Source organism: Anser cygnoides, chromosome 32 (assembly GCF_040182565.1).
Source record: "Anser cygnoides isolate HZ-2024a breed goose chromosome 32, Taihu_goose_T2T_genome, whole genome shotgun sequence".
Classification (NCBI taxonomy): Eukaryota; Metazoa; Chordata; class Aves; order Anseriformes; family Anatidae; genus Anser; species Anser cygnoides.
Window position 1 is genome coordinate 2178760 of NC_089904.1, and position 11012 is coordinate 2189771.

At 51.1% G+C, this 11012-nt stretch overlaps 1 protein-coding gene across 1 annotated transcript; it reads right to left on the reverse strand.

Annotated features, from left to right (window-relative positions):
• Positions 1-6744: 6744 nt before the first annotated feature.
• On the reverse strand, positions 6745-10575 carry HOXC13 (homeobox C13). Its single transcript, XM_013200984.3, has 2 exons — positions 9877-10575; positions 6745-7724 (listed from the first exon to the last, which is right to left on the reverse strand). Exons 1-2 carry the CDS (start codon positions 10517-10519, stop codon positions 7468-7470), a joined length of 900 nt encoding a protein of 299 aa, XP_013056438.3. The 5' UTR covers positions 10520-10575; the 3' UTR covers positions 6745-7467.
• Positions 10576-11012: the final 437 nt, after the last annotated feature.

Genomic DNA, 11012 nt, shown 5'->3' on the forward strand with positions numbered 1-11012 from the left:
CAGGGCTGAGCTGCGGAGCAAGTGAACCACAAACTGCGCGCTGAGTCCTGCGGGAAGGGATATTGTTAGCGTGGGCATCACAGCAAGGCAGAGGGAGAAAAGCACCCCCGGTTCCCTCTTATGTTTATTTTTCGGAGAGCCTAGAAATGCTACAGCCGTGCCTAGAAATGGATTAAGCGATGCACGGCGTGGAGCGGAGGTCCCTGCTCTTGGTGGCCTTCGGCTCCAGCGGGAACAGGGCTCAGCGCTGCTCCTGCTGCAACCAGACAGCAGGTCCAAGGAGGGGGGGAAAAAGAATCCTAAGGACTCCTGAGCAAAGCTGCCGTATTTCCCTGGGAATTTCTTCCCCATTAAAAATGCATTTCCCAGTTCAGGTTGAGCGCTTGGGCTTTTCAAATACTCAACGCAAACTGAGCAGTGCTTAAAAAAGAAAGCCTGAGCCGAGTCCTCCTGCTTGGGGCACTGGCACTGCTGCTTAGGCAGCCTCATTCGTGCACAACCCACCCCGAGCGCCGGCTCCAAAAATATATCCCGATTTCTACCTCATGTTGCTTTGAGCAACCCCCCTCCTTTTTTTTTCATTTTTTTTTCCGCGGTGTTCCTCCCCCAGAAAAGTTGCCCAGCCCAACTAGAAATCTCGGAACCTTTCCCCGTTTGCAGGAAAGCCCATTTTCAGGTAGAGTCCTTGTAGAGGCAGATATTTAATAATCCTGATGAAGGGTTTATTTCCTCCGCCTCTCCATGTCCAACACGCAGCTTTCGGGAAATGCTCGTGGGAAGAAGCCGGGGAACGCTCCGTGCCTGTGGGAGCCGGGAGAACAGCCCCCGAAAAAGAGGAGAGGAAAAAGAGGCTGCAAAAGCAAGATTGCAACGTCTCAGTTCAAGGTCACTGTCTAGTGTAGTAAATAGGATCGACATCTTATGCTAATGACTGTCTCGGATGAGCATCAGTCATTGCAGAGAAGAGCCCGGGGGAAACAACCCCAAGTTTGGGGCTGACTTTGCTGTGTTTTGCCCTGTGCCTGGTTTGGGGGATCTGTCCCTGCGCTCCTTCCTCGTCTGCCCTTTTTGCACCATTTCATCCCCTCTTTACCAAGCGTGAGAAATAAAATCTTCCCTTCCCCGCCTCCCGCATTGCATCTTCCCCCTGCGCAGCCCGCAAGGCTGAGCTCGACTCAAGACTACCACTTGAGCAGACTCTTTCTCTCCCACCTCTCCAACCTTGTTTCTTAAAGAAAGAAAGAAAAAATAAATACGAATAAAAATCAATAGAAATGGCTCCTGCCTAATGCCCACAGCAAAATCTTCACGTTTCAAATGGGAAAGACCTAACCCCACTTCCAGTTTTCTACCAGAAAAGACCATGAAATTTAACCCTCCTATAAGGCAAAAATCTGCAACATATATACTGCATCTTCCTCCCTGGAAAATTAAAAAATAAAAATAATAAAAAAAAAAGAAACGTTTGCTTGCGTGTGTGCAGGTTGGAAAAAACAGAACCCGTCCTGGCTCAGCTTTTATGCTTAACTGAATTTCGCCGCAAATAGGCTGGGAGTTGTAAGGAGTTGTGGTGACTCGAACAAGAAGTTAGCTGCCAGGGTCAAAAAGGAAGTATTTAGAATAAATATATAGATACATGACACGGGGAATAAAATAGAGACAGGCTTTGGAAAGCCCGCAGAACTGTTATTTTGGGCAAGCTATATATCATTGAAACCTGCCCCAGCTACTTTTCCTGATGCGGAAAATGTATGTCCATAGACAACCTATAGACATATAAGCGTACAAGACCGCTTATATATTTATCTGCATAGACGTACATGGAGAGAGAGGGTAGTAAAATCGAATGTGTAGGAGCTGGGCAAAAAATTGCAACGTGGAAAACCGGTAAATGTATGCGAATAAAAATGTCTACGACACTTTAGCTCATTCAATATACAAATCATCTGGGGCAGCTTTCAGTTTTAAGGGAGGCAGGTCCCAGGCTTGTGAAACCTCCCGCTTCAGTCTCTCCTCGGTGCACGGAATAGTTAAATGCCTGAATATCATTATATTTTCCCTAGCTTTGCCAGCAGAGGATCTTCTCCTCCTATTAGACTAATGTAAACTGATGCCTGCATCCTTTGTAAGGCAAAGGTTTAGCCCCAACTTCAGGGAAGTTTGCTTTGTCCGTAGCTCTGCTTTGGGTGAGAGCTGGCGTTTCTTACTGTAACCCCTTGGAGGGCTGAACCCCCCCAAGAACTGTAACAACAAACCAGTTAATGGTCTAGAATTCACGACTCTTGAACAAATCTCCATTGGAGAGCCTGAAAAGCGTGATCTCACTTATTTAATGTTCCTTGTAAAGGAAGAGAAAGTGGTAGGGAGGAAAGGCAGTTTATTAAACCCACGGCTGGTCCAACTGTGGTCTGAACCAGCTGAGCTCCCTGCGAGGCAGCAGCTTGCTCCCGAAGTGGAGGCGACAGGAGACACGACATTTTGCTGCATATAATTCTTAAATACCCATAAACACGAGGGCTTCCAAAGCCGTCGGTAGTGTGCTGAACCACGTAGGCAGAGGCATTTTTATAAGCCAGGAACCAACAGTGCTGTAGGAGTTTGTGGGATGTGCGCGCACACACACACCGTGTTGGCTGTCAGTGGCTTAGGAAATAATTTCTTGGCAAAGCCTTCAGAAGTCTCTTCTCTTTTGCTGCAGAAAAAGAGTCCTTTTCAAGACCAAGCGCTTCCCAAACAAATAGCAAGTTAACCAGCAAGCTAGCAAGGATTATACTCACCTCTGCACTGAGCACGGGGCTGCGGGAGCAGAATTCCCCTTCTGGATTAGGAAGTTATTCTTTAAGGAAGCATTTGGAAAAAAATGTATATATATATATGTAAAAGTGAATGAGTTGAAAAAAATGGAAAAATTGAAAAAGTTAGGGAAAAAAAAAAAAGAAAGAAAGAAAAAAATGAAGGAAGAGGGAAGTCCCTTGTTCGGGATTTTACCATAAAGGCTGCGGTTGGGAAGTTATTCAAAGTCCACGGTACAAAGGGAAGAAAAGGCTAAACTTGGGAAACTTCCTTTTCAGGGCTTTATTGTTGGCCATTAGACCGTCTGTCTAGACTCCAAATAACACCTTGTTTATCTGTAAACAGGAGCGGGAGCTGCTTGGGGTGGCTGGGGACGAGAAGATCAAGGGTGAGGGTCCCCTCGCTTATTATGCCCACGGCTCATGATGTCAAGGTCAAACAACGCCTAGTCACGGTCAAGGGTAATACAGGAGTGACGTCACGGCTTGCTGACCTAATACCCGGCGAACGACGGGCAGAGCGAAATGCGTAAATAGATAAATGGGGACGAGAAAGGGGCGCAAGCGATCCCCCATGCGATTTCTTAACAGGAATGTGAAAAAATAAGCGAGGAAAGGTAGAAACCCATTGGATTGGTCTTCTTGGGGCACACAACCAGCGGAACTCGCCGTCCGCGCCCGCGGAAGTTGAGCGGGGAAGTGAGGAGCTGGCTCTCGGGGTTGGGGATTTGCGTGCGTTTTTGCGCAGGTTTAGGTTTGAATTTCTTCCCTAGACAAGTGCCTCTTCCAAAGCTCCTGCATAGAGGATGGACAAATGACTCGCTTCGTGGATTATATTTTGCCCTTCTTTAAGCAAACAAATAAACAAAAGAACAACCCTTCCAAAAAACCCCAAACCCAACTCACCCGTGTGCAGGTTTAGGGAGGACCAATGTCAGAAATTAAGCGGTGGTGTTATATTGTCCGACCAGCCCGGAAAAAAACTATTTCTCACCCAAAACACCGGGATTAAAGGGACGAAGCAGGCGGCGGGATCCTCTGCAGCGTGTAGAGGCACAGGGTGCCCGTGCCGAGACCCGCGGGTCCAATCCTGACCTCTCCTCGCCGCCATCCCCACCAGACCCCAACCCCGACGGCCGGGGGAGACCCAGCCCCACACGGGGGGTCGAATCTCATGGGCCCGAGCACGTCAGGGACGGGGTCCCGCTTCCCTGGGGGTGACTGCGCGTGGTCTGTGCCCCCCCAAATCACAACCGGCTCCTCTCCAGCGCCCACATCCATCCGTGAGCCTTCCCGGCTCCCGGCACAGCCGGGATGGAGGATGGAGGGGTCGAGCGACCCCAAAATAGCGGATATTTTAAAATATCGGGGGAAATGTGGGAAATGGCTGGGAGCACCTGGTTTCATGGTCTCGCCAGTATTTGCCAGCCAAGACCGTCAAAAGCCCTACGTGCCCTAAAGTGTAATAAATGTATTTCTTCTGTCTTCTTTGTTTTTGCTTGCGTTTACTTTTTTTTTTTTTTTTTAAATCCTCCCACGCAATTTCAAAGAGCGACCGACACACCGACCGACACGCCGAGAGCGCTCCCCCCGAAATGAAACCATATCGGAACAAAATTTCCAGAATTGGAAACTTGGTCCCAAATAGCCGTGAATAAGTTGGACTCAGTTCGTGCTAAAAAATATGTTTATCAGTACGCCCTCATTCCCTCCAACAACCCCCGCTCAATAACTTCGGTTTCACACACTTTTCCCAGCTCTGGCAATATTCAGGTAGAATAAGCAAGAAGAGAGGCAGCGAGCAGCACTCTCGCTGTCGGGATGTCGGATTTGGACTTGTCTGGAGTTGCATTTCAGCGTTTCAGTGTCTGCACACACAGCAAGAGGGTGAGCCTTTTTTTTTTTTTTTTTTTTAACACCCAGAACAAATATTTTCTTGGCTCTAACGCCCATGCGGCGCAGAGCAGGATTCACAACATGACCCAAGCCCACGAGAGCAGCGGCGATGGGTTTCTCAAGGTATTGCAACGTTTCCGAGCCGAGAGTCTTTAAAAGTAAGAATAATAAAATGAGAATGAAAATTCCTGCCCGTGCTTCCAGACCAGCGAAGCTCTCGTACTCCAAAAATAAATGCAAGAACCCCTCGAGTTTCCCCGCTTACCAAGTGCTTACTCGGAGAAATTAGGGAGCGCGGGGACATAAATTCTGGGGAAAATCCCCCTTTTTTTGCCAGCCCCCGCTTCACCCCATTCCCGGTGCAAGGCAAAGCAGTGTTCCACCTTTCCCGAGTTTTGGGATCACTCCGGGAAACATCCCAACACAGAAGGGGCTTTCCCGGTAGTGGTGTTGGCGATGTGGGCTCCATAGGGAGCTTTGTCGCTGCGCTGCACCATTATTATTTTGCATACACCCCCCCCGGGTATCTGTCTTTTATATGCATTTATAAAGCTATATGCATTTATAAAGCTATATGTACACCCACACGTGCACACGTACCATCTTAAACACACCGGTACAGGCACAGAATGAGATCCCCACACCGCTTTGTGTAATAATAAAGGGATGCACTTGCATAAGTATATATAAATTTATATATATAACATACATAGGATCTACCCACCACTTCATATAATAATATAGAAGGGTGCACTTGCACATATATATATAAATTCATATATACAGTATAGACAAACTGTTACATGGGCCATATCATGTCATATATCTATATACAGAGATACATAGATTGCTTTAATACCCAGACTAATATAAATTATACACACACCATCATGCCCTGCATACATACATGTAACATATATATAGATATATAGTATATATGCACACCGACTTCCAGATCATTTAAAGAAATGGACATATAAGATTAAATGCACACACCATTACATACCCTTGTATAAATGTATATATATATTTGTATGTACTCATGCATATCAGCTTGAACACCTAGTGCATCTACGCACCCATTTGCGTAGGCACCAATGCTATTTTTTTTCCATGTAGCTTTACATCGCTTGTGCCCGCTCCATCTTCCCCTTCATATAAATATAAGCACACATCCAATGCAAATTTCAGCCGCAATAACATTGTTTTAGGTTACATCCCTTTAAAAGCCTTTTTCTCCCCCCTCCCCTTTTGATCATTTAACGAGGTGATTAAATCTAGCAGATATTAAGGTAGATTGTAATCCGCCTATGGAAACAATTTCCTCTCTCGTATTTCTGTCGGAGCCGCCCGGCCGGCTCGGGGCCGCGCAAACTCCGCGGGTGCGGAGCCGGCTCCGCGGGGCGAGGGCAGGTTGCGAGATTTTTATCTGGGGCCGGAGCTGAGTCAAACAGGTTTAGCGAAACGCATCCTTTGAGCCAGAGCCCTCTCACACGCGGAGATTTAAAGAGATTAGCAGCGTCTCCGGAAAGTCATCGCGTTTTCACCCGGGATAATTGCGGAGCGGAGGAAAATAAGGACAAAAGAAAAAAAAAAACAAAAAGAGAGAAAGAAAAAAAGAAAGAAATGAAAATAAATAAATAAATAAGACACTTAATTGGCTCAGTCTCCGCGGGTTTATTTGCTCCATTTTTTACTCCCTCTGGGGACAGCCCGCTTTGGGGACACTCATCTGCCCCTCGCATCCTCCTCCCGCTTACGGGGAGCCCCTGATGAAGCGTTTTCTGCCCAAATTTGCCGGATTGCCTCCGTTTTCTCATCGCTTCTCCGCGGAGGTTCCTGTCCGGGCTGCGCTTGCGGCGGCTGGAAGGAGGGGTGGGAAAGGCGAGGGACTACAAAGAGGTGCACAACGAGGTGGCGGAGAGCCTCTCCTCGAGGCAAAACAACAAAAAAAAAAGATATTTATTTTTAAGAAATGTCATCTGCAGTCGGTACATATCATCTGGACACCACAATATTATATACATATACAAGACATTAAAAAAAGTGATGCTTTTACATATCCAAAGAACACTGTCGATAGTTAGTCGGTTTAGAGAGGGAAAGAAACAAACCCCAAAGACAATATTGTGCATTTTCCATCTTGTCAGCGGAGAACAGGCATTCCAGTTTTATGGCAGAGATATAGAAACCCTCAAGAGAACATACCAAAAATAGTATTGTACAGCAACTCACTTCCATGTAGGACCTAAATCAGCGTTTGGGATTGTTACGTGATACCGAGCAATGGTTCTCTTCCCACAGTAGCAGCCTTATCTCTTATTTTCGGTCCCTAGTGCCGAGAAAAAAAGAAGCTGATGCAACTTTGCCATAGGTTCTCCATACATTTTACATCGGTGGGTGAAATGGCCCGAGATATGAAAGACCGGTCAGTGACGATGGGATCAGACTATACAGCGGTACAGGGCGACATTCAGAGTTCATCTCTCCTTTAACATAGCTACACTCTTAGCTTATATTTTTAAAAAATATACACAGTTTAACCTTATCGATGGATTTCTCAGAGCAAAAATTGGGTATTCACAGTCAGAGCGGGACAGAGGGATAAATCAAAGATGCGTTCAGTGTTTGGGGGCGTGTGTGTGTGCATTTTTTAATGTCGGTTTTTAAATAATGAATTCGAATCAGCAGAGTCCCGATGATGTTATCATAAAAGCTACCAGATAAATATTTACGCTTCTTGCTTCCTTTCCTCGCCCTCCCTGCAAAGCTTCCTCTGTCAGGTCGTGTGGAGGTGTGCTGTCTTGGATTTGCTCACCACCTTCTTCTCCTTGACCCTCCGGTTCTGGAACCAGATAGTCACTTGGCGCTCGGACAGGTTGGTGGTGGCCGAAATCCTCCTCCGCTTCTCTTTGGTGATGAATTTGCTGGCCGCGTACTCCTTCTCCAACTCCTTCAGTTGGATTTTGGTGTAAGGGACCCTCTTCTTTCGCCCCCTCCGATAACTGCTGACTTCGGGTTGCAGGGGGACCACGTCTGTAACAAAAATAATTAAAAAAAAAAAAAGGAAAGAAAAAAAAAAGGCGAGAGGGGAATAGGTGAGGTTACTTCATCCCGGTGCGTGGGATGGGGATTTCTGCACGCTGGGGAAAGAAAGAAGGGGGGGAAAGGAGGATACAGGAGGACAGAGAGTGTGGAGGAATGGGAAGAGAAGGGGAAGAAAGGGAAGAGAGACAAGACAGGCGGAGAATGCATCCAGCGAGGGGAATGGAAGCACTACAATAATAATAACAGCAATAATAACAACATAATATTAATAATGCACTTGGGGAAGGGCTGTTTTTCTTGGCGACACTGTCCACACTGATAAACACAGAGCAGCAAGTCAACCCACAGACCAATGCACACAGTCAAAGGGCCCTTCCAAGCATTTATATTTCAGACAACGTCCGGAGCTTCCCCTCTATTTCCTTCCTTCCTTTTATTTTCTTTCCTTCCCCTTTCTCCCCCAGCAGCCTGCATCAGGTTTATCGGGGAACCTCGCAGATGTGCACCCACAAACCCCGAGCCCGGTGCAGAGACAAGTGCATCCCCGCACCCCAGCCGCTCCCGCTGTCTTGGTGCGGACAGGGAAGCTTCTCAGGGGAGGTGGGGGGGGCAAATTCAGCAAAAATCCCCCCACCCAGATTCCCTCTCCAGTAGCTTTTGCCCGGGGTGAGACGCTCCGTGCTTTGCAAAGGGGCTATTGGGGATGGATTCAGCAAGGATGCGGGCAGCACCTTCGCTCTTGCCATGTGGTTACTTGGGGGGGGGGGGGAAGCTCCCCCAAGCTTTTCTCCCATTTTCGGGCAGTCCCAGCCCCTTCCCAGCACACTGCCATGGTGCAGGGGTAACCTGGGTGACGAGGGTCCCTGCAGGGAAGGTGTCACCCGGCTGGATGGAGCGGGAGCATGGAGCCGAGCTCTCCTCGCAGGCATCAGAGCCCCGGTTATGGCTGGCATGAGTTAATGCCGGAGTCCCCCAGCACCTGGGGGGCCATGCACTATGGGGTTGGAGATGTGGGGTGCTGGGGATGCCGCCGAGGCCCGTGAAGGGGGCAGAAATCTCCCTCGCTGGGGGGTCTGTAAGGATACAGGCGATGGGGAGGGAAAGCAGGGGGGACGGCAGCGCCCAAACACAGCGTGAATGGGAGCCCCCCCCTCAAAAAAAAAAAAAATGTACCCATCATCCAGTTAAAAACACCTTATTTCTCCCATGCCAAATGCATCGCCACATCTCCCCTTCCCCACGAAAATCTGCGGAGAAAACCCATTCCTCCATCCTTCTTTGTCCCAAAGAAACAAAACAAATAAAGCGATGGCCCCCCCGTTTTGTCTGCCGGGGGGGGACTCACAAGAACCGTCCCTGCCCTCCATCCGAGACACATGGAGCTGTAGGGTTTTCCCCACACCTTACTGCGGTTATTTTCCCTCCTGGCTCCTGCATCTGTCTTCTTCCCAGCCGTGGGACTGGGGGGCAAGGGGGGGCTGGGGCGAGGCGCTGGGAGGAAGCACTCATCATCATCTTCCTCCCCGTCGGGGCACGAAGCGTGGAGGGACGGCAGCGGGGCTAAAAGCTTGGCTAAAAGATGCTCCGAGAAGGGTTGGGGCTGTCAGGAGCATCCCTGACCTGGCGGAGAAGCGCCCCCCCTGTTTCCCCCCCTGCCTCGCTCCTTTCCCTCGGAACAGATTCATTTGTCACTTGACACCTATTCCTATAATTGTGCGTAATTGTGATATGATTTACTGTCCCAGCTCTCGACACTTCTCATTCAGCTGAGCCACTACAAAAGGATTTGGTGGGATTTTTTTTTCCCTTTTTCAGCATTCTGCAATTAAAGAAGAAAATGAAGAGAAAAGCACCTAAAGACGCGCTTAGGTGAGGCAACAAGAGGGAGGAGAGAAGAAAGGGAAGAATTAAGCGGCAAAGTTACTTTCCAAGCAAGCTCACGGCGTGTATTTTGATTCAGAAATGATTGCTTCACCTTCTTTCCCATGCGTGTTCATACACATTGCCTTGCACGGGAGGCATTCCAGAGCCATTTCTTTCCCTTTAATTATATATACAGGCATACACGTCCGTGTCTCCGGGTGCACACTCAGCCGCGCACACGCACACCTCCGACACGCCGGCTCCCAGCGCAGCCTACCTGGGAAAGGTGATTTCCAGAGGTGTGCAGACTGCGATTGCTCTTTGGAGCAGTACATTTGGCCGTCCCAGCCATTAGAAAGAGCCCAGTGCTGGTAACCTTCCATGGGAAGCAAAGCGTCGTGCCGCGGCTCCGGGTGGCCGCCCAGCCCCGGGACCACCGACACGTCCAAATAACCGGGGACCGGCTGGTAGGAGCTGGCGAAGCCGGGGTAAAAGGCGAATTCCTTGGCCCTCGACGGCAGCTCCTCGCCGGGCAGCGGCCCGCCGGCCTCGGGGTACTTTTCCCCGGGGTGGTAGGCGCAGGTTTTCTGCTGCAGGTTGACGCCGTGCGAGTGGGACAAGCGGCAGCCGTAGTAGCCGCCCCCGAAGGGGTACCCGTAGCCCAACGCCGCGCTGGATGCCGCCCCCGACGGGCACTGCCGGGGGGGCTCGGCGGCCGCCAGCTCGGCGTACGCCGCTCCCTGCGGCGGCGGCGGCGGCGCGGGGGGCACGGCGAGCCCCGGCGGCGGCGGCGGCGGGGGGGGCAACACCTCCCGGCAGTGCCCCAAGCCCTCCATGCGGTTTTTCTCCCGCGGGGCTTCCTCGCAGCGGCAGGCCAGGCCGTCGGGCCAGCGCGGGGGGAGGCCGAGCGGCGCCGTCATGTCATGCCGAGCTGCTCCTCCCGCCTCCGCCGCCACCGCTCCCGTGGCCGCCGCCGCCGCCGCCGCCGCCGTGGCCGCCGCCGCCGTCAGGGGAAGCTCCGCGCCGCGCCCCGCCGCCCCGCGACCCCCCCAACATATCGGAGCCGCGCGCGCATGCGCCGCCGCCGCGCCGCCGCCGCTCCATTAAGAAATCCGCCGCGGCCACGCCCCCCCCCTCCTCCTTCTGCCCCCCCTTTTTTCGTCCCCCCCCCCCTCCCCAAGCCCGCCCCGCCGTGCCCCCGCCGCGCCGCCCACGTCACCCCGCCGCACCGACGGGAGGGGGGGGGGGGGGAGGCCGCTGATTGGACGCCGGACCCTGTCCCCCCCCCCCCCCTTTTTCCCCCCATATTCCCCCCCCTTCTCCTCCCCCCCCCCTTTTCCCTCCCCCCCTTTTTTTTCCTTCCCCCCCCCCCGCCGAACCACTTAAAGGAGGTGCCCGCCCCGTCGGGGCTGG

Bases quoted from the DNA above. Each gene is read 5' to 3' on its own strand.
- HOXC13 (XM_013200984.3), bottom strand. From the start codon at position 10,519: ATGACGGCGCCGCTCGGCCTCCCCCCGCGCTGGCCCGACGGCCTGGCC. The intron at 7,725-9,876 runs GTAGGCTGCGCT...TTTTTGTTACAG, and splicing joins CTGGAAATCACCTTTCCCAG to ACGTGGTCCCCCTGCAACCC.